The sequence below is a fragment of the Phalacrocorax carbo genome, chromosome 13 (genome assembly GCF_963921805.1).
Source record: "Phalacrocorax carbo chromosome 13, bPhaCar2.1, whole genome shotgun sequence".
Lineage (NCBI taxonomy): Eukaryota > Metazoa > Chordata > Aves > Suliformes > Phalacrocoracidae > Phalacrocorax > Phalacrocorax carbo.
In genome coordinates, this window is record NC_087525.1 from 2,357,061 (window position 1) to 2,377,590 (window position 20,530).

The following is a 20,530-nucleotide window of genomic DNA, read 5'->3' on the forward strand; positions in this document are numbered from 1 at the left end:
TTCCCAGCAGGCAGGGAGGTATGGTTTGCTTCAGAAAACTGGTTGCAAACTGGTGCTGAAACAAGGATGAAAAAGTGCACTTTATGCTGAATTTGCAATTAACACTTCAAGTCCCAGCAACTAAGTTGTCTGTCTTTAGTCTCAATTATGTCCATTAGTACAGTTCTTGATCTCCACAGCTCAAAATAGCTTTGTCACCCAGAAGTCACAGGTTATAATAAAAAAAATCACCTTTTGCTTACAAGATAATGAGTTGTAAATTTTATTTCTATGAGATGAAATTATAAACTAAAACCTAAAATATTTTCGCTATGAATGTTTGATATGAAAGTGGGTTGAAGGCAGAGATGCTAATCTCAAAAATGGAAATGCAATTAAATTTATATATAAAGATGAGGTCAGCAACAGGCACTTTGCAGTTATTAGAGCGATTCTGCTGATCTGTATAGGTATTTTAACAGTAGGGTGAAATCCAGTAAGGGAAGAGATCTGATCACTTTATCCCCTTTCCCTCTCTCATTTTACTTAGAGGCTCGTTTGAGGATTCGACGACCAGGTTTTACACGGCGTGTGTGGTCGAAGCTTTTGCCTATTTGCATTCCAAGGGGATCATCTATAGGGACCTCAAGCCAGAAAACCTCATTCTGGATCATCGAGGTTATGCCAAACTGGTGAGTGCCTGCAGTGTCTGGTTTGGCCAAAAAAAGTCACCACCGCTACCAGACAACTAGTGTTAGGGGTAGGGGAGAACACAGGATTAGCCGTAGAGGGCCAGAAGCAAAGTCCAACCAGCCCAGGGTCCTGTCTCTCATGGTGGCCATCAGTAGGTGCTGAGATGACACCAGGACAAGGGCACCATCACCTACCACCGGGATGTTTTCCCAACCTCCAGCAGACAGGGTACAGCTGAGCTGGGGAACACTAATTCTGGCTTGAAAGTGAGATCTGTGGTCCTGAAGTGGAAATGTTTAGAGAAGAGCATCAAGAGAAATCCATCCAGCTGTTCTGAGCTACTGAAAGACTGAAAAATAACTTGAAAGTAGGTGTCTTAAAATATTGGTGGGAGAGCGGGAGGATTTGCATCTGTGGGCTTTATAGGTGACTGTTGAAGCAAATTTTCCAAGCTACTGTTTCTGTGTCAGGCCCTTTGTGTGAGTAATAACAAAAGGCATTCTTAATGGGAATATTTATCTTGACACTGTGATGGCAAGAAATTATTTTGTGTTGCTGAACTGTGGCCAGTAGAGCTTCTTGCTTTAGGAGGGCCGCTTCTGTTTTAGCACCAGTAACACACCTCACTGATCTGTGCAAACTCCTCTGGCATGACTGCGTAAGGCTCTACCTGAGACTGCTCTTCCCAGAAGGTCATGGTCCTTCTCAGTGCTGTCCCCCTGCAACATCCACCTCCTCAAACCAGGACAGCAGCGTGGGCAAGACCTCCACTCCCCACATTAGGGAGTTTCTGAATGGTTTAACTGTATTGCTTTGTTCACTCATATTACTTTTTTTACCTCAGAAATCACTGTACAGGTCCCCTGCATGTAAGGTACACCCCAAATGCCAGGTGAGACCATGGAGAGGGGGAGAAGAAAGGAGAGACTTCCCTTGGTGAGAGGCGCTGGGGGATGTGGGCACTTGGGCAGCCATCAGTGAAGGACACAGCAATGCACTCCTGAAAAGAGCTGCATCCAAGAAGGACTTAGGCCCTCCCTGAGAGTCACAGGGGGCCAAGGTTTCTGCCTCTCAGCTTGGGGACTCTTCCTCGCCTTTGGGAAGGGAAACTCAGGAGTGGTATCAGCAGGTGGGAGCAGCAAGTCAGACCATCTCCATCATGGACCTTTACAGCCTGGTGGCAGCCACTGTGTCTCACCATGACACCAAGCCTAATGAATGACATCAGAGTTTATCCTCTACAGCATTTTGCCAAGGCCAGGTGGTCCAGCGGTGTGTCAGACGATCAAGGAGGATTAGGTGCAGGACTGTCCTTCCTAACCCAGGATGATCTGGACTGGGGTCTCTGCTGGTCCTGTCACCAACCCCCAGGTCCTTAGACATTTTGATCTCCCTGAACATGTCCTAGATCTCCTGTGAGACGGTGACCATGTAGGACATTTTGTCCCTGACCAGCACAGGAAGGTGCAGGAGCATCTCACAGCCATCAAGGGACAGCAGAGTGTGCTACAGACCACAGCTCTGGGCCGGCACAGCACTGAGGCAGGGGAGGGCAGAAGGGGTAGAGCTGAAAATACGGTAAGCCTGTTAACCTGAGCTCTGCCTGGGCCCCAAAGGACGGCTTCGGTTCCCGGTATAATCTGGTTTTCTGTTCTTGCTGGTGCCATAGCGACACTGCTGTAGGGGTATGCTGAGGTTCGTGAGCCTGCCAGCATATTCTAACAGCTCAAGCAAATTGGGAGGACACTTGTACTGCACCGCTGTTTATACTGGGAGAAAAGTCTGAACTTTTCAGTAGATGCCAAAATGATTGGTATTTAGCCTAAATAGTTCCTTGCTCAGGTTAAGGCTGGGAATCAAAAAAAAAAAAAAAAAAAGAAAGGCAAAATAAATCAACCTGACCTGTGACTGGCATTTGTTCTTCTTCCCTCACAACAATCTTCCTTTTATATTACAACGGATAAATGAGTAAAAAGGTCACTGAGGTTGCCTGGTTCTGGAACAACCCACGATGCTCTTTAGTTAGCAGAATATTCCAATGAGGAAACCTTCTTTCTGCTTTGCTTCTCTTCAACAGGAGCAGAGGACATGGCTGACGTTGCCTCTCGTCCTCTGCCCTGATGGTACTCTGCTCCTTTCCGCAGGTCGATTTTGGCTTTGCAAAGAAAATAGGATTTGGAAAGAAAACATGGACTTTTTGTGGAACCCCGGAGTACGTAGCCCCCGAGATCATCCTGAACAAAGGTCACGACATTTCGGCAGACTACTGGTCACTGGGAATCTTAATGTATGAACTCCTGACTGGCAGGTATGGGCATCGGGGCCAGCACTGCTGCTGAAAATAGATCCGAATGCTTCTGCTGTTGTCACCCTGATTAGGCGAGGGGGAGGTTCAGAGCTAGCGTGTGCTGTAGTGGCACAGCAGTGTGCTGCTGAACCTAATAGTTATTTTTTCCAGTTTAAATCACAGCTTCCATGCAGATCTCTTAAAGGGCAGGACATGAGCAGGCTCTTTAGGAAGTGCTGTGAAATTACACCCAAAAACTCATTTTTGGCCCCGAACTATAACTGAGAGTGAGCTGAATGTGGTGGGGAAAGGGCTTGCAATTCAATCAGGCAGGTGCAGGGAGGCTGACACATGACTGAAAAGGAAGAGGTAGACCTGACACCGTGCAGACTTCAGTCCCTATATCCATCCCTTCCTTTATTCAGTTTTGGATGGACATATTACTGCTCATGTACTGCCTTGCACTTCCTCACCTCATCCCTCATCACTCATTCCCAGCATACAGGAGCTGGAAAAGGAGCCGGCACCTCTACCTGCTTATCCTTTGGGGTTAGACCCAGGACACTATTCTGTTAAACCAATGGAAACCTAATTAACCCCCACTGAAAGCATGTCACAACATCAAATAAGCCAGCAAGCGTTGCTCAGACCCTTGTTCCTCCGGCTGTTGGGACATGGGCCATCATGGAGATGAGAGGTTTAGCATGTGCTGCTGCAGAAGACATGGCTTTACTCTTCGGTACTCCCCTCCAGCCAGCACCACTGACAGTATCAGAGCTCCCTGGCCAAAAAATGCTTGACATCAGAGGAAGCAACGCATTGCTAGTTGTCATCTACCTTTTCTCCTTTCAGTAGGGTAGTATGTTTTGCACTGTTTGGTTGTTTTCGGTTGTTTGTGGTTTTTTTAATCAATCTTCAGTGCTATTTTAAAGACAAGCTTTTAATCTTTTCCTTTTTCCTCTCCCCTCTGAAGTCCCCCTTTCTCAGGCCCAGACCCTATGAAGACCTATAACATCATATTAAGGGGAATAGACATGATTGAATTTCCAAAGAAGATTGCCAAAAATGCTGCTAATTTAATTAAAAAACTATGCAGGTAAGTAATCACCTTGATTTTACTTGCAAAGAAATTAATCATTCAGAAGGATTAAGAAAGTAACACATTTGTTATTCATTTTATAGGGACAATCCATCAGAAAGATTAGGGAACTTGAAAAACGGAGTGAAAGATATCCAAAAGCACAAGTAAGTGTCTTCTCCGTCATCCATCAGATCCAACTCCCAGAAATATGCATTTCAAACACTTCAATTTTCAGCAAAAAATGCTCCTCTTAAACTCCTTTGCCCTTTCCCTTCTAGTGTGCTTTAGACTGTAATTGAATTTCCATCAGACGTTTTTCCCCAGTGCTTTGGTGTAGATGCCAGCCTTGCCTGTGAGCAGAGCACATTGCGCATCGGCCATTACCTTTGAAGTGCTCTAATGCAGAAGAGCATTTGGAAGCAAGCCGACCTAGCTGCTGCCTGCTTGGATTGTCTTTGGTTTAAGGAATCACTTTCCTAGGTTTTCCCTGATTTTCCTTATCCCCCAGCCCAACACACTTTCTGTCTCCCTTTAACATTAATTCATCATCCCTTTTGGTCTGATGGGGGAGAGTTGTTAAGTGATGTCTCATAAGTTTTCATACTGCTGGAAGGGGATAAGAACAAGTTAGAGACCCATTGCAGCAGCAGGTTATCTCACCCACCCATGCGTCCTTCTCCTGTCCCCAAAGCAACAGAAGTGGGTTGGATGGACAGGGCTCATCCACCCACCTAAGGTGCTGCAGCTTGAGCAAACCCAAGGTGCCCAACCCAGAAGGAAGGCATCCCTGTGCACGCCCTTAGCTCCCAATCTCATACGAAGAAAGGACATTTGGGATCTAAGTATGGGAAGGATTGTCCCTATGGGAAGGAATGAGCAGCTGCCAGGACATCTGCAGCGAGGAAAGGTTTTCTTCTGAGCATTGGTAATTTGTACTTGCCGTGGTATCACCACTGGGTTGCTATAGACGCTTCATTTTCAGTCCCAAAAAACTTACATAAAGATGACAGGAAAAATTATTAAGGCTAATTGGGTAATTTGAGGATGACTGCAGGAGATTAAACCCACTGTTTAAGCAATTTAAATTTCATTTTGTGCTACACAGAGCTTTTTACTGTATGTCTACCTGTGACTGACTGTTTCATTATTCCCCTCCCTTCTAGATGGTTTGAAGGCTTTAACTGGGAAGGGTTACGAAAAGGGACACTGACACCTCCTATAATACCAAGTGTAAGTTTTCCGACTTATTTTTTCCTTCCCATCAATAACTTTCTTTTACATGAATGTTGTGCACTTCGTGCACTAATACGCTGGAGATAAGCGGCAACAGCATGTGCTTTATTTCTTCTGAAGATGCTTGAAGAAGTCACGTTAGAGATGTTTCCAGCTGTACTTGGTCTCCAGGCAGTCTCTTCTAGGAGAAGGTGGTTTAGGGAGGGCATGACTGCAATGAGATGCCCTTCGCAGCAGGGGATCAGGGCAGGATCACTCACTACTGTACATTTTTCTCTTCCTCACCTGCTCCACTTGTTTCTTCATCTACTTTTCATGTTTCACTAGAGAGCTGCCACTTTCACCCCTTCTCTCAGATGTGTCCTCTTTCTTTCTCCTTTATTCTTATTTCTTTTCACAAGGCAAGTGGGATTTGTATGCCATCTCCCTTTTCTTTTACATTAACCTTTCCTTCTGTATTTTCTTTTGTGCTTTTCACCCTTTTTTCCCTGTGTCTGTGTCATACATGAAAAGCCCTGTTACCGCCTAGTTTATGTTTAACTGGGAGCAGACGCGGAGGGACAGCTCGACTCATTTTCTTTTGGAGCAAAGCTCTTCCTTTGATGTCTTTGTGAGCTCTTTACCCACAAAGCCCGCCGCAAAGGGAAACCAAACAGGATTAGCTGATAGAAATTACCTTGGCCCCTTCTGTTCTGCAGCCTCCCCTCCTTGTTTCAACTTAATCCCTTTCTCTCTGTGCCTCTCCCGCGGGATCACCAAGAGAATGACATTAGCAATCGTGTTTAATTGCACCCCATTGCTCTCTCCACCCGGGGTCCTGCACCTCCTGCAGCAGCGGCAGGCACAGCTCCAGGGCTAAATCTGCCAGCCCAAAGTTTTCTTAGCAGCTATGAAAGAGCGAGAGAGTTTTGCACACACACCCACACCCCTTTTGCCCTATGGGCTGCAGAAGTTACCGGCAGTCTGTGGGAGAAAGCAGCACTTTGTTTTCTGCGTATCTGCCTAAAGCAGGATGCCCAAAGAACATACACATTTTTTATAAATCAGAACTGTAGATTTTTTTTTTGTTGAGCTTCTTCTTAATGACTCTTAATTTGTCAGCAGGACTGTTCACCACATTTCAGTCACACAATAAAGTCAATTTTGCTCCTTTACATCCAGTTGCAATTCCTGGTTTAGCTGTGCAGAATGTCAGTGTAGCCTGAAAATGCCCCAGTATGTTTCTCTAATTGTTTTTAGTGGATTTTTGGTTTTGTAAGAACATTTCCAATACTGTTTTTACATGATATACGTGTGGACCTGCATGTCTAACCCTCAGGCAGCACAACCAGCAACGGTGACTTCAGCGGTACCTGCTTTCTGTGGGCATGAATTGCTCCCTGATGTCCCCAGACTGGGACATTGCTCCACCGCCAGAAACGGTCTCTGCTTCTTTGGCGTTGCCTAGAGGAATGCAGCTTTCCAGCCTGTTGTACAGAAAATCACATTTTCTTTGCTTTTCCAGTTAGGTGCAAGGCGGTAGGGGGAAAGGGCTCTGTGAGCACCCAGTTCACTTCATTGGTGTTATTTCTTGGCATCACCAAGGCTGTATGTTCACGGTCTGGTGATGCCCTACCAGGAAACGTGTCTGTGATCTGCTGTCACCCTTTTGGCCAGCACACTACCATGTCTGAAGTAGGTTGGAGCATCCTTCCCTCTTCAGAGGAATCCTTCTTCCAGGACAACTCAGTGCTGACAGCCATATATTGCCCTAATCCCAGTTCAACACAGCTCATTCTTTCCTAGAGCTCTTAGAACTAACTCTTGAAATTCTCTCCAAAACCTGCCTCCATTAACTGGTGGAAACTCATTCACCCCAAAGCTGTGTGTCCCACGCAGCCTTGTTTTCCACAACCAGCTCAGTTGCTTTGGCAAAAGTCTCAGCTGCCAGTAAGGGCCATATCTGAAAAGTGACCTAAAATATATAGCCCTGGGAGAAGAAATCAGGTTTTCCTTCAATCAGTGCACCTCTGCTTGTTAGCTGGAAAGGAGACAGCAGTGCTAAACATAGAGACTAGCTATTTTCCTAAGAAAAAAAAGCCTTCCCCAGCTCTTAAACCCTCATCAGCAGTTATGTGGTAATACCGAGGAGGCAATCAAAAGCTGCTCCTTAGCTCTTATTCCACAGGATTTTAGATCTCAGTTTACAGCCTGCTCCTAGGACATTGCTGCAGGGAGCAGCTGAGCCTCGATTCCAGCACTTAAATCTGTGTTGGTAGCTGTCCTGAAAAGCTTCTCCTACTTCTTGACTTTTCCAAAGATGTGCTGTCTCGCATCACAGCTCTTGCCTTTGAGAAAGGTGTGCAGATCTCTGCACCATAATTCGTCTCGAGCCCTGACGTTGGTAAGCAGCCAGGCAGCGGACACTGCCGTTTGCACTCCATCTTCTTGAACGGACAGGAGATAAATCTAGAGTGTCCCTTCCTGGTGGGAGAGGGCACTGGGAGGGACGTTTGCTCCCAGGTCTCTGACAGTGAAGGACTGCAGGCCACGCAGGTGACCTGGACCTCAGAGCTGTGGGGAATAGTGTTAACAGTGTTAGCAGCGTTAGCATCACATGAAGGCAATCGGCAGAGTAACAACGCAGCCAAACTTTCTTTCCCAAATCATATTTCTCCTAAGAAAACTCTCTACGCCTGAGGTATTGGATATACTCAGCATTTTTATTTTGTCAGATGAACACAAAAGGCAATCCATTTCCCAGAGCAGCACTTATTTCCCTTAAAGCCTTACCTAACCAGAGCTCAAAAAAACGTGCCTGCCCTCCTAGGTGCTGCCAGAGTGGACATGTGCAGAGGAGCCCCGGGGAGCTCCATAGCTGCTTTCACCCCATGCAGTCTGCTTACACACTGCCCATCACTGCTGAGAGGCTTTCACAAGAAGCTACAGCTCGTGCACGTCCTCCATGAATGGCCACACCAACTGCATCTCTTATACTTTGGTAGCTGGTATCTTGTACGTACATCCCCAACGTTTCTGCTCCCAGAGGGAGAGCTCACATGGGGTGGGCTGAGAGAAACAGAGGGATGTGGTCCAGCCCATGGCACCATGGAGGAGGGCGAGTGTGGAGCACCCCAAGGGTGAGGACCCAAAGGGTGAAGGCTCTCCAACTCAACAGTGCCAGCACCAACAAAGGAAACAGTATTCAGTACACCGTGAAGCACCTCGTCACTCTGTAGTACTCCACAAAGCTTTTAGAGGTTGGGTTTTTTCAGACTTGGGTATTCAAGGATCTTTATTTCCCCTAAGATGTTTTCAATAGCAGGAAAATGCTGATGCAGCCGGGCAGCAAATTAAATTTAAACCTGAGGTTGGAGCTTTGATTGACCAAATAGTCTTTTCCCAAGGCTTATAGCAGCATTCAGCATCAAATACATCTGGGTTCTGGCCGTGGCTTCTCCACCAGCTGCACAAGTGTAATGGATAAAGAATATAGTGTTTCCTGTGCAGCACTCCTATGGCAAGTCCCCTCCAGCCTGCACTGGCTACTTGGGGTACGGCTTAAAGTACTGATTTTTCTCCAGTAAGACACTGATTATTTTGGTCTGGAGAGCTGCTGGTCTGTTTTTGTATTATTTCTTTTTTTAAAACTGCATTTAATGTATCAGGGTCTCATTGTAAGAAAGTTTCAGCCATCATTGTAAAGCAAAAAAATTAGAAGTTATCTAGCTACAGTCGATTTTAAATTACATCATTTCCAAAAAAAGAAACGTACTTGGCCTTCATCCTAGGAAGATGGGTTTCTCTGATAGACTCTGTAGTCTGAGCAAAACTTGGGAAGTATTGCTTTAGGAATCGTAGTCAGGAAACTTGAAGGCAGCAGGGCCCAGCTCACAGGCTCAAGTTCAGGATCCTGGAGCCACAAATTGGAAATCCTGGGCTTTGGGAAGGCCCAGGGCTTTTCCAAGTCTTTTTTTGCCAACCTTGTAACCGTGGGTAGGACAGTTGCTTTTGAACCAGAGACCCTCGGGGGCCGGGATCATTAGAGTAGGGGGGCTGTGGGAAGTCCTCCTGGGATTCAGTAAAAAGTTGTTGAATGCAGAACTTCTCTTGCTTGCTACAGTTAGCAATGAATGCCTCTGAATCATCACGGTCGTGAGACGGAGAGGAGATGTCTGCAGAGGGCCACTTCGATGACCATCCCCTTCTTGTCACCCTCTTCTTTCTGCAGGTTGCATCTCCAACAGACACAAGCAATTTTGACAGCTTCCCAGAGGACAGTGATGAACCACCCCCTGATGACAACTCAGGATGGGACATAGATTTTTAATGTATTTCTCTTACCTGCTTCTGCCTTGCTGAAGACAGCTTCCTGGGACATGGCTGCCAGCAAAACCGAAGGAATTGGGGAGGATTAGTGCTCGGGGTCACCATGATGCCTTGATTGATGCTGCTACAGTAACTACAGTGGCATTAGGACTTATTGCTTAGATGACAATAGTGCTCTTCATGTTTTATGTTTGAACTTAAAATAGCAGTTGACATGGTGGTCCTGACGCAAAGCCTTTCACCAGTAAAGAAATATGTTTTCTATCACTGCGACAATCTTGCAACCCTCTTAATTATAAAAGTCGAGAGATATGTAATGTAAGACACACTTAATTCTAGCTGCAAGGTACTGGCTTTATCAGTAGGATCAATAGTAATTTATTAAGTGCTGTAGCTAAATACAGTGCAGGATTTGGGCTACTCCCACCCTCCAAACTCTGTAGGTCTTCTACTGTAGGCCAGTGTAGGAGCAAAGGAGGACCACAATGGTACTGGTCAAAGAGTTCACGTCAAAGCAGTGGTAAAATTTGTCCTTTTTCTTTCCAAGCAGTATTCTTGACGAGACTGAATGTTACCTTTCCTCTTTCTTTTTGAGAATATTTTTTTTCAGTCTGGTAAAACAAAAGCACAACTGCTCTAGATCTTGTTAAGGCAGATATGGGTTGTTTCTCTCATACAGCTGAGAACATACTGTAACACAATGTTTGGGGTTTTTTTCTTCCTTTCCCTTGGTACAAATACATAACTGCATGAAAAAAAAAGCATAAAATTAATCCATTTTACATATAAAATAGTGCTTAAATAACGGTCCTGTAATAAAGTGACAGCAGCCCACTGGTCTTATCGATTAGCTAGTAGGCATAAAACTAAACTTAATTTTTACCTTTTTAGAACCCAAAGGGAAAACATAAGACCCATAATGTACTTTATAGGTGCTATGAACATCCTTCATCTGTGAATATAAATTTGGTCAACCACCATTTCAGAAATATGTAGCAAGAGGCATCATTCTCTGTCATGCTCTTAGATGATTTTACATCTCCATGTCTGCATCTCCTCTGTGTTTAGTACAAAGCTAATTAAAATACAAGGTGGTACAGGACCAGTTTGCTGGCTCTGTTGTAATGTTGCCTGTAAAAATGCAATCCTAATGCCCCACCAGACTAAGGAGTTGCACAGGAAAGGCAGTGGAATTAAATGGAAAAGCAGTATTGGATGTGTTTCTGCGAGGTCTCCGTGTCTCCAGCGTACTAGGTCCCCAGTGACCGTGTTTAAGGCACAGGGATGGCTACAGCAGAGTTAGCGCACATGAAAAAAAGAGCTGGGGAAAACAAAATTATCGTGTGCGCACTTTGCCCTCGCTTCCACTGCTTTTCCTTTGCTTCAGTGCGGTCTCTTCTGATTTGTAGACGCAGCAGAGGAATCCTGTCCTGGGTGCCTGCTTGTTGCGTACGCGTGGGACTAGAAGTCTGTCAGCTTCCAGTCTCTGTAACAGGCACTGCCCCAAAAAATTCGCCGATGTTGCTGCATTTCATCTCAGTGCTGCCAAGAGCTGTTGGATACGCTGGAAGTCCAAAGACGAACTTCTGCTCAAAGTCATTTACGTGACATTTGCCTACGTAGTCCATGGAAAACGTTATGTTTTAACAAATCATTTCCCTGATCCCAACTCTTTCCCGTGTTCCTAATGGAAGCGACTTAATAGAGCATATTAGAAAGATATTTTCTCCCCTTCTTTGACAGCATTAACAATGTCCGCTGCTTGCCAGCAAACTAAAGAGCTCGGTCATCGTGACCCCTTCAAAACGAGTCTGTGTCGCTGACCTTGCTCCCTAATTTGCCGAAGGGCAAGGTGACACCATCGGCACAGTAACTTCAGGCTATTTCTGCTATTCATTAATCATTAAAACTCATTTGCCTTGAAAACCATATGGAAAAGACAGTAACTACATCTCCAGGGAATTACTCATATAGGGCAAATACACGCTTGCTTTTCAGCCTTTCTCTGAAGGATGGAAGACACTGAAAGCCAATGCTGAACACTAGGGCTCAAATAATCACTAGGCATCTCAGCAAACAGGCTGCTGCCTAAAAGCTGAAGTTTTTACTCACATCCCCTGGTTTTTCACTCGATGGATACGGCGGCGTGGGAAGAGAAAACTTGTCGTGTCTGGTAAATTTCTCTACAAGACCGTAGAGAGAAGTTTGTCCCAAAATGCTAATACTCAGTAGCTGAGATGCAGCTGTCAGTCAGGGGGTTGCCGGCAGGAAAGAGCATCACAACAATTTGGGGGGGGGCAACCCAAAAACATTAAAGGAAGAAGGTTTTAACATGGGCTGATGAGTTATTTTTCTTTTCCCTACCCCTTTGCCCTCGTGCCATGCATGGTGATTCATACCTGCAGCGTGCAGCATGCACTGTACCGAATATAAGCTTATTTTGATATCAAACACCTCACCTGACTTTAATCACCCTTCCTAAGCATACTTTAAACAACATATTTAGTATATGTATATGATAAATGCCTTCATTTATAAGTAATATATTTGAGTTGCATTATATATATACATTCACAACAATGGATTGCCTCTGTGTTTCCACTTCATGTCCTTTCTCCTTTGTCTCTTTTTTGTAGTCTGTGGGATGACAGCACATTTACATAGGGGGAAGTCAGCTCCCGTATTTAAAATGAGTGTATTAAGATTGGTGTCGTTAAGACGTAGACGATCCGTAGCTTCTCACAGTGCTGCATTATCCATAGCAAACTCTTATTTAACAACAGGACCACAAGCAAATATTTATGTAAATAGGTATTTTCGTGTTGATATTTTGTGGTACACATTTAACTTTTCCTTTAGAGTTCCATGGCATTATTACTTCATTTTCTTATTTGTAATGTAATGTTTTTAGATCAAGGTAGACTTGAATTAATGTCATAATTGTCAGTATTATTAAACTTTATGTCAACCGTACTGTTAACTCATCTGTCCCATAGTTTTAGTACACGACTGGCTATCTGGCATTGTTGCAAGTGCCTTAAATCCATGGCATCTTATTAAAAAAAAAAAAAAATTACAGATTTGGTGTTATGCTGCATGACAAAGACAAACACACCTCAAAATGTCGTCCTTTCTTAGCTTGCTGCGTTTTACAGTTCTTTCTGCTACCAATTTCTAAACCTTTATTATATAATATTGATGAATTACAGAAATGATGAAGTCGTTCTCTTATTTCTGTTCAATGTACCAGAGCTGTGTATCTGTTAATGAGATACAGAGTCATTTCTGTGAAATGTATAAATGTTACGTGCAGGTCAAATTAATATATGACATCCTATCAGTCCGTAGACAGGTATTCCTGTTTTGCTAAGCTGTGCAGATTCAACCCATCGTGCCATCCAGCGCCAACTTCCCGCCTTATACAAACCCCGTCAGAAATCTCCCACCCAGAAAACCCAGCGAGCGGCTCGGTGTGCAGCCCGACCCGTGGGGCTTGGCCTGAAACCCTCACGCAAAGGCGTAGCTTGTTTGCACCACTCAACAAAACAGGATCCGTGCTGTTCCCCCGACCCCCTCCATTTGCAACCCACTGCAGAGGCGAGCCCGCGGCGCTCCCACAGAGCTGGGCTGAGAGCTGGAAGCTCCTTGTCCCCTGCAGCTCCCCGGCCACGTAAACCAGGCGTGACGCCGAGACTTGGGCGGTTTTAGGGCTTTACCGGCAAAAGGGGAAGTTCTCATTTGGGGTTGCCTGTCATCCCGAGTCCCAGCTTACGCTGTTTTTACATTAGCCCTTTGTTTTATATTCTTATTTTCTTATTCTTATTTTCTCCCATTTTCTTCTTACATAAAAGAGGTTTTGTTTGTCGGACAAATGTCGGTCATCCACCGGTCGTTGGCCGGTTGCACTCTTTTGATGTAGACTTAAGAACTTTTTTTCATAAACTTTAACCGCTTTTGTTTTGCTCTGTATTTTCCCTGCAGCTGTAATTGCCGAGTGCCTGTTGTATACTTTATAGAGTTGAAATAAAAAATTACTTTTGAATGGCGTGTCCACGTCTTCCTTCCATGGCAGAAGCTGACTTTGTGAGAGTGTTTCTGCTTAGCGATTAAATTGGGTTTTCTTATTCTCGTTTCTGACGATCCGCAGTAAGAGATAACTGAACAAAACACATGGAACTTACAGATTAGTATCGGGGTCCCAGCTCGTATCTTCATCCACGTTTTCTGCAGGATACAAAAGCAAATGGCCACAGTTACTGTACTTCAGTGCTTATTTGAGCCCTGGCATCGCCCCGAGCAGCCTGGCCGAAGGGGTCCAAGGCTGACAGGGGTCCTGCTTCAAGCAGGGTTGGCACTGGGTGGCACCCCCCACCCCGGTTTGTTTCCAACCCAAATTAGCCTGTGAGCATGCTAAGCAATAAACACGTTTACAGCATTTTTACTCTTCACGGATGAAGAATTCCCTTTTTATTTTGATTGCTGCCAATATAAGTGAGTCCGGGGCACGCAGCTGGGAAGGGAGTGTAGTTCCAACATGAGCTGCATCATCCCTAGGCGAGATGTGGCTGTGAACACCACCCATGTCAAAGAACGACACTGTCCGTGTCATCACTGTCCCTTACAGCTAATGGCAAGAGGTGGTGACATGGGAGCGGAGCACAGCCATGGGCTGTCACGACGATGCCACTGCTGTATGCGGGATGGTGCCTGCGTTTTGCAGCATTCGGGTTGTTGAGGCTCTGCCCACCATCCCATGAAACTGGTCAGTCCCTGCGTGACACAAGTGTCTAAATCCCAGTGAGGTCAAGGTTAAGGGCGTACGTCAGTGCTGCGTGGCCACGGAGAGCAGTTAAAAACCGGGGACGGTGATAAAGGGAGCAAGAAAACATCCTTCCAGGAGGGAAATAAATGTAATAACTGCCTAAGCAGGAGCTGGGCAACATCACAAAATGATACTGCAGGATGTGGCAATCACAGATACCAGTTAATAACACAGTTAAAAACCCAGGGTGACGTGGCCCTTACCTGAAACTGCAAGGGGAATACAGGGATTTCGTGGCAAGGTGTGGCCCTCATTCTTGCAGGCTAAAAATAGCAAGGCCCGGGTTTGCCCGAGCGTGGCAGGGATGCCTACCAGCCGCTGACTCAGTGGCACCACTTGCGCCAGCACCTGTGTTAGGTGCTCGCCGAAACTCTCCCAGCCAATTATTAGCCCAGCTTGAGCCCCTTGGGCCTGAAATACCTGATAGCAGCTCCTCACGGGGTGGGTGAGCGCGGTGCGTGCTTTAATGCAGGGCTGCGGCGGCTGACATCACCCACCCTTATGGGAATAAATATTTATCACAGGATGGTTTGGGTCGGAAGGGACCTTTAGAGCCCATCTAGTCCAGCCCCCCGCCATAGGCAGGGACATCTTCAACTGGATCAGGTTGCTCAGAGCCCCATTGAACCTGACCTTGAATGTTTCTACAGATGGGGCCTCCACAGCCTCTCTGGGCAACCTGGGCCAGGGTTTTACCATCCTCATTGTAAAAAACTTTTTCCTTACATCCAGTCTAAATCTCCCCTCCTTTAGTTTAACACCATCACCCCTTGTCCTGTCACAACAGACCCTGCTAAAAAGTCTGTCCCCATCCTTCCTATAGTCCCCTTTAAGCACTGGGAGGCCGCAATAAGGCCTCCCCACAGCCTTCCCTTCCCCAGGCTGAACCACCCCAACTCCCCCAGCCCGGCCCCACAGCAGAGGGGCTCCAGCCCCCGGAGCATTTCTGTGCCCCCCCGGCCCCGCTCCCACAGCCCCGCGTCCGTCCCGCGCTGAGGGGCCCCGAGCTGGCCGCGGCGCTGCGGGGGGGGGCTGGGGAGCGCGGGCGGCGCCTTTCCCGCCCCGCCGAAGCGAGCGCCCGGCCGCCGGGGCGGGACACGCCGGCAGTTGGGCGGGCCGCTGCCGCGCGCGCGCGCCCTCCGGGGGCGGCGCTGCCACGCCGCGGCCGCCAGGGGGCGCCGTGGTGCCGGCCGTGCGCCGCTACCCCGGGGGGGGCGGTGGCGCCCCGAGGGCGCCGGTGCAGGGACCGGGGCGGGGGGGGGGACGGGACGGGACGACACACGACCCCTTTGATCTCCCCGCATCAAAGGGGCCGGGCGCTCCCCCACCACTGTTGCCCCCCCCCAATCCCGATGGCGGCGCTGCCCGGGCTGAGGTCAGGTAGTGCGCGGGGAGGAGCGAAGGGGGGGCGAACACCGACGGGGGGGGTGCGGGTCGGAGCTCGGTGACACCCCCTCTCCCGTGTCCAGTCCCCCCCCCCACACACACACACACAACCCGTCCGTGGGGGTGCGGAGCGGCCCCCTCCCTTCCTGCAAAGCTGCGCTGGCGCCAGGAAGGGCGCGGGGGAGGCGGGGGGCGCAGACATGTAGGAGACCAAAGGCCCGACTCTGGCACGGGGCGAGCGGGGCGCCTCTCTGCACCCCACAGCGGTTCCCAGCCACGGGGGGGGGCGTGTTGCATGGGGTGAGCCCGTCCCCCCCTCCCTTCCCCGTCCCCCCCCGTCGGGCAAGGCGCGCGCCCGGCTGGAGACAGCGGCGGCGTCGGGGCGTGCGGAGCATCTGGCCGGGAACCGAGGCGGGGGGGATGCGGAGCGGGGGGGGGGGCGTCTGCCCTCGCCGTTGCGAAACCCCCTCCCGGGCCGGCGTCCAATGACGGAGCCCTCGGGGCGGGGTGGGGGCTGGTTTTGGGGGGCTCATCGGCACAACCCCCCGGAGGCCCTTTGAAATCCCATCCGCCGTGCCCTCCTCCCCGAGGGGGCGGGCGCAGGAGGCAGCCCCCGGGGGTATAAAGGCGGCGGCGGGCAGCGCAGGTAGCTGCTGCTCGGGGGCCGGGGGAGCTGCCGTGCCAACGGGACATCGACCGGGGACGAGGGGACGGGAGGGGACGGGACGAGGATGCGGGGTCTGGTGGCGCTGCTGGCGGCGCTGAGCTGCGCGGCCCCGGCGGGGCGGGCGGCGGCACCCGGCGGCGCCCTCAGCTCAAACGCCATCAAGGGACCCCCTCCGGGGGGGGCGGCCGAGGCCAGCGCCGCCCCCGCCGCCCCCTTCGACGGCAGCAACAAGCCGCCGCCGGCCGCCACCCGGCAGGTAGGAGCGGGGACGCACCGGGGATGGAGCTGGGGGGACACACGCGACACAGCAGGGATTGGGGGGTGGCGGCCCCGCTGACCCCCCTCCGCCTCCTCTCTGCCCCCCCTCCAGCCTTTCCCCTGCGCCGAGGACGAGGACTGCGGCCCCGAGGAGTTTTGCGGGGGGGCGGCCCGCGGCGGCGGCGCCCCGCTCTGCCTCGCCTGCCGGAGACGCCGCAAGCGCTGCCTGCGCGACGCCATGTGCTGCCCCGGCACGACCTGCAGCAACGGTGAGGGGCGGCAGGGCTTGGGGAGGCACGGGGCACCGCGGGGGTGTCTGCGGGAGGGGGTGTCGGGGTCCCACCCGTGTCTGAGTCCCGCTGCCTCCCGCAGGGCTCTGCACCCCCCCGGAGCTTCCCCACGGAGCTACCGAGCTGGACGAGATCGGCACCGAGGTGCTGCCCCGACGGACACCCGCTCCTGCCTGGCTCCCCACTGCCAAAGGTAAGGGGGGTCCCCAGCATCCTGACCCCACTGTGCCCTGTGGGTGGCTGCCCATCCTGCCCCCCTCATCTCCCATGGAGTCAGTCCAGAATGTCCAGCCTGCCGCTCTGTCCCTCGTCGGGGCGGTCCGGGATGCCCACCCTGCCCCGCTGTCGCCCTTGGGGCAGCACCCACCTGTCCCACCATCCCCCCATGGGCGCATCCCAGGCTGAGCACATGCCGCACTGTCTCCACACAGGTGAGGAAGGAGACTTCTGCTTGCGTTCGTCGGACTGCGCAGCCGGGCTGTGCTGTGCCCGTCACTTCTGGTCCAAAATCTGCAAGCCGGTGCTGCGGGAAGGGCAGGTGTGTACCCGGCACCGGCGGAAAGGCACCCACGGCCTGGAGATCTTCCAGCGGTGCCAGTGCGCCGAGGGGCTGATGTGCCGCCTCCAGCGAGAGCACGGCCCTGCTGACACCTCCCGCCTGCACACCTGCCAGAGGCACTGAGCATCACCGGACGGACGGACGGACAGGACGGGACGGACTCCGGCCCCGCCGGAGCGGAAGGTTGTTTCTCAAGGGAACTACTATAAGCGACTAATTGCAGTACGTTACTGTGTTGTGAATACTCGAGCTGGCACTTAGCTGTACATAACGCCGGGACTTTTAATGACTTCTTTGTTTTCCAAGGGTGCTGCCTTGTGCTCTTCAAGCCACGACTGTGACTTTGTACACACTGGGTTTTTAAATCTAGGTCAAAAGGATGTGACCGTCTGTTTGCAAGAGAATAAACCGTTCTTTAAAACCAGCCTGAGACACCTGCGTGTCCCTGCCTGCGAGCAGCCACCGTGGTCCCTCCCTGCCCCACGGGAAGGGAGACGTGCCTTGGGGGGGGGGTGTGTCCAAAAAGAGAGTGGGGGTAGTGGGGTGGCTCATCGCCGGCACACCACAGGAAAGGACGCCTGGTTATCACCATTTATTCAGGTGGTTTTTAAGAATCACGGTGTTCCGTGGTAGCCACTGATACCCTCTGGCAGCTGGATGCAGGGCCAAGGATGAGCACCACGGCCGGGGCTCTGGGAAGGGCAGGCAGCAGCAAAACACCCTCCTGCCTGATTTTTCCATGGGGTGAGGAGGGAGCCAAGGATCACCAGAGGGGCTGTGCTGGACCGCGGCGCGTGGCTGACCACAGGACAGGTGCTGAGGAGCACAGTGATCCTGACTGCTCCATCAGTGCAATCTTTGCTCTATGCACAATAAAGACTTATTTTTCACTTCACCTTGCAGCCTGTTACTATGAGTTTGTTCCTTTTTGGGATGGCTTGGAGGGAGGGAAAGCTGCAGGCATGCTCCCCCCGCCCCCCCCCCCCCCTTTAGCTTCTAATATGGTCCACCTATCTCAAGTGGTTCTAAATGTGTGTGGAGCGAGAGCGGGGCCATGTCATGCGGCATGGGGCTGGTGCGCAGTGAGCGCAGGGTGGCACCTCTGCCCTGTGCCTACCTGGCAGGTTACCGTCAGCCTCCCTGCGCTCTGGGGAAGGTGTTCAAGGTGCAAAACCATGCCAGAGTCTTCCCTGTACAACCCAAAAGTTCTTTGTACCCAAAGTCCAAATCTGACTGCAAAGTACCGCATTCCTAAGTGGCTCTTGGGGCACCGTGTCCCATTTACAGGGATGCTCCAGCAGTGCCACGTCTTGTTTTAAAATGCGACCTGATCACTACTGTTTGGTGTCTCTAGGGTTAACGCTGCCTATTTAGAGACCTTGGTGACTGCAGTGGTACATGGAATCACTGAATACGAACCTAAACTGCAGCTCTTGCAGGAGTCTGCAAGTACCATCTGGTGCTGAACCAAGGCCAAGCTATCGAAAATGCAGAAGAGGGAGCACACAGCCCTGTGTAGTGGGAAATGATTAAAAGGAGCCATCGTACAGGTGAGGTGTCATCCCTGTCTTTCCTCCAGCTTTTTTTAAGGCTGGGGCTGGGTAGGAGCCAGGCAGGCTGAGAACAGCCAAAGCTGCCCCAAACTGGAGCCTAAAACACTGATTCACCTTAAACTACGTTAGACGCACCGGGGCGCTTGTCCCCACCAGACTATGTGTAGCAGCTGAGGAAGGCTGCTATGGCCAAACAGGCTGCGGCCAGAGATGTGGGTGCTGTAAGCTAAATGGCGACTGCAGTGCGCAGCGATGTCGCACGGTGACTCGACGGCACGTGTTTGAGTCTCACCATCCTGGGTCTGTGACCCATAACAGCTTTTACTGGGGTTGCAGCATGAGCTGGGGTTTGAAGCAGCCCCCTGAAAGAGTTCATGACTCAAAGGCTTGAGTTTAGTGCTTTAATTATTGTGCAATGCTTCAAAATTTGTTTTAAAATACACATTTTAAAATATTTTTTTAAATATATACTTTAAAAAACAGTACTGTTTCATATCATCATCATCATCATCATAATAACGCCCAGTAACAGTCAATGGCACCAGAGCAATGAAGGTACCCGGCTAGGAATAAAAGCATCAGTAACTCTTTAGATGAGTTCAGATCTGACATTAACTGTGACGTATTTTATCCCTACTACATATAAAATAGTGTCATTAGCTTTAGTTTTCTTTCTCCATACAGTTTCAGCACTCGCTTCTTCCCAGGTAGATCAATCTGACACCTCTGAAGGCAGTGATAAAGACACTCATGGTGCATTAAATACCAATTACACATCTTTTTGGTTCAGAATCGCGTTAAATCAAACCTTGCCCACTCGTAGGCGCGCTCGGGTGGACATGGAGCTCAGCATCATCACACCCAGCTCCATCCTTGCAGACACATTTTAGCACCGAGATGGCCTTGCAGTGACACCCAGCACTCTTCAGTAATTCAGATACCTTAAGGTGATTCTTTCAGTCTGAAAATCACTGGGTACCATTTTTTGTCATCATTCATCCCGTGTTCTTCATCTTCTTTTGTTTTGGGCACTTTGGCCGTCTCCATACTTGTCTGCGCATTAACCAAAAATTACTTTATGCTGCTTATGCCTTGATTTTCTTCTCTTCCTCAGTGTGGGGAAAAAAAACAGAGCATTTTTAACAGTTCTTTTTTAGGCAAGAGGAGCAGCTCAGGTCAGCACTGTCTGACACAAGGTGTAAGGGACCTCTGAAGCACAGGTTGCATCTGTCTCCTGTGGCCCATGCCCATCGCCGGCAGGATGGATGCCAACATGCCAGAGCTCTAGAATAATTAGCTTCCTGGCTAGATTTAGCAACGGTTTTGTGGTGGTCCCACCCCCACCCCTCCCTCTTGCCACATCTCAGCGAGCAGTCAGAATCTCTTCCCATTTCTGGCCCATTTGCACTTTCAG

At 49.7% G+C, this 20,530-nt stretch overlaps 2 protein-coding genes across 3 annotated transcripts in view; both read left to right on the top strand.

Moving 5' to 3' along the window:
• The window catches only part of PRKG1 (protein kinase cGMP-dependent 1), a 532,210-nt gene extending 518,587 nt beyond the window's left edge, over nucleotides 1-13,623 (top strand). For both annotated transcript variants that reach the window (XM_064464568.1, XM_064464567.1), the window contains exons 13-18: nucleotides 530-671; nucleotides 2,817-2,980; nucleotides 3,933-4,055; nucleotides 4,142-4,204; nucleotides 5,204-5,270; nucleotides 9,484-13,623. In XM_064464568.1, coding sequence (XP_064320638.1) covers nucleotides 530-671; nucleotides 2,817-2,980; nucleotides 3,933-4,055; nucleotides 4,142-4,204; nucleotides 5,204-5,270; nucleotides 9,484-9,582 — 658 coding nt within the window. In that variant the 3' untranslated portion in view covers nucleotides 9,583-13,623. The remainder of the gene's footprint in view (nucleotides 1-529; nucleotides 672-2,816; nucleotides 2,981-3,932; nucleotides 4,056-4,141; nucleotides 4,205-5,203; nucleotides 5,271-9,483) is intronic.
• A 2,819-nt stretch (nucleotides 13,624-16,442) lies between these two features.
• On the top strand, nucleotides 16,443-18,458 carry DKK1 (dickkopf WNT signaling pathway inhibitor 1). Its single transcript, XM_064464991.1, has 4 exons — nucleotides 16,443-16,712; nucleotides 16,827-16,983; nucleotides 17,087-17,197; nucleotides 17,436-18,458. Exons 1-4 carry the CDS (start codon nucleotides 16,521-16,523, stop codon nucleotides 17,684-17,686), a joined length of 711 nt encoding a protein of 236 aa, XP_064321061.1. The 5' UTR covers nucleotides 16,443-16,520; the 3' UTR covers nucleotides 17,687-18,458.
• The last annotated feature ends 2,072 nt before the right edge of the window (nucleotides 18,459-20,530 follow it).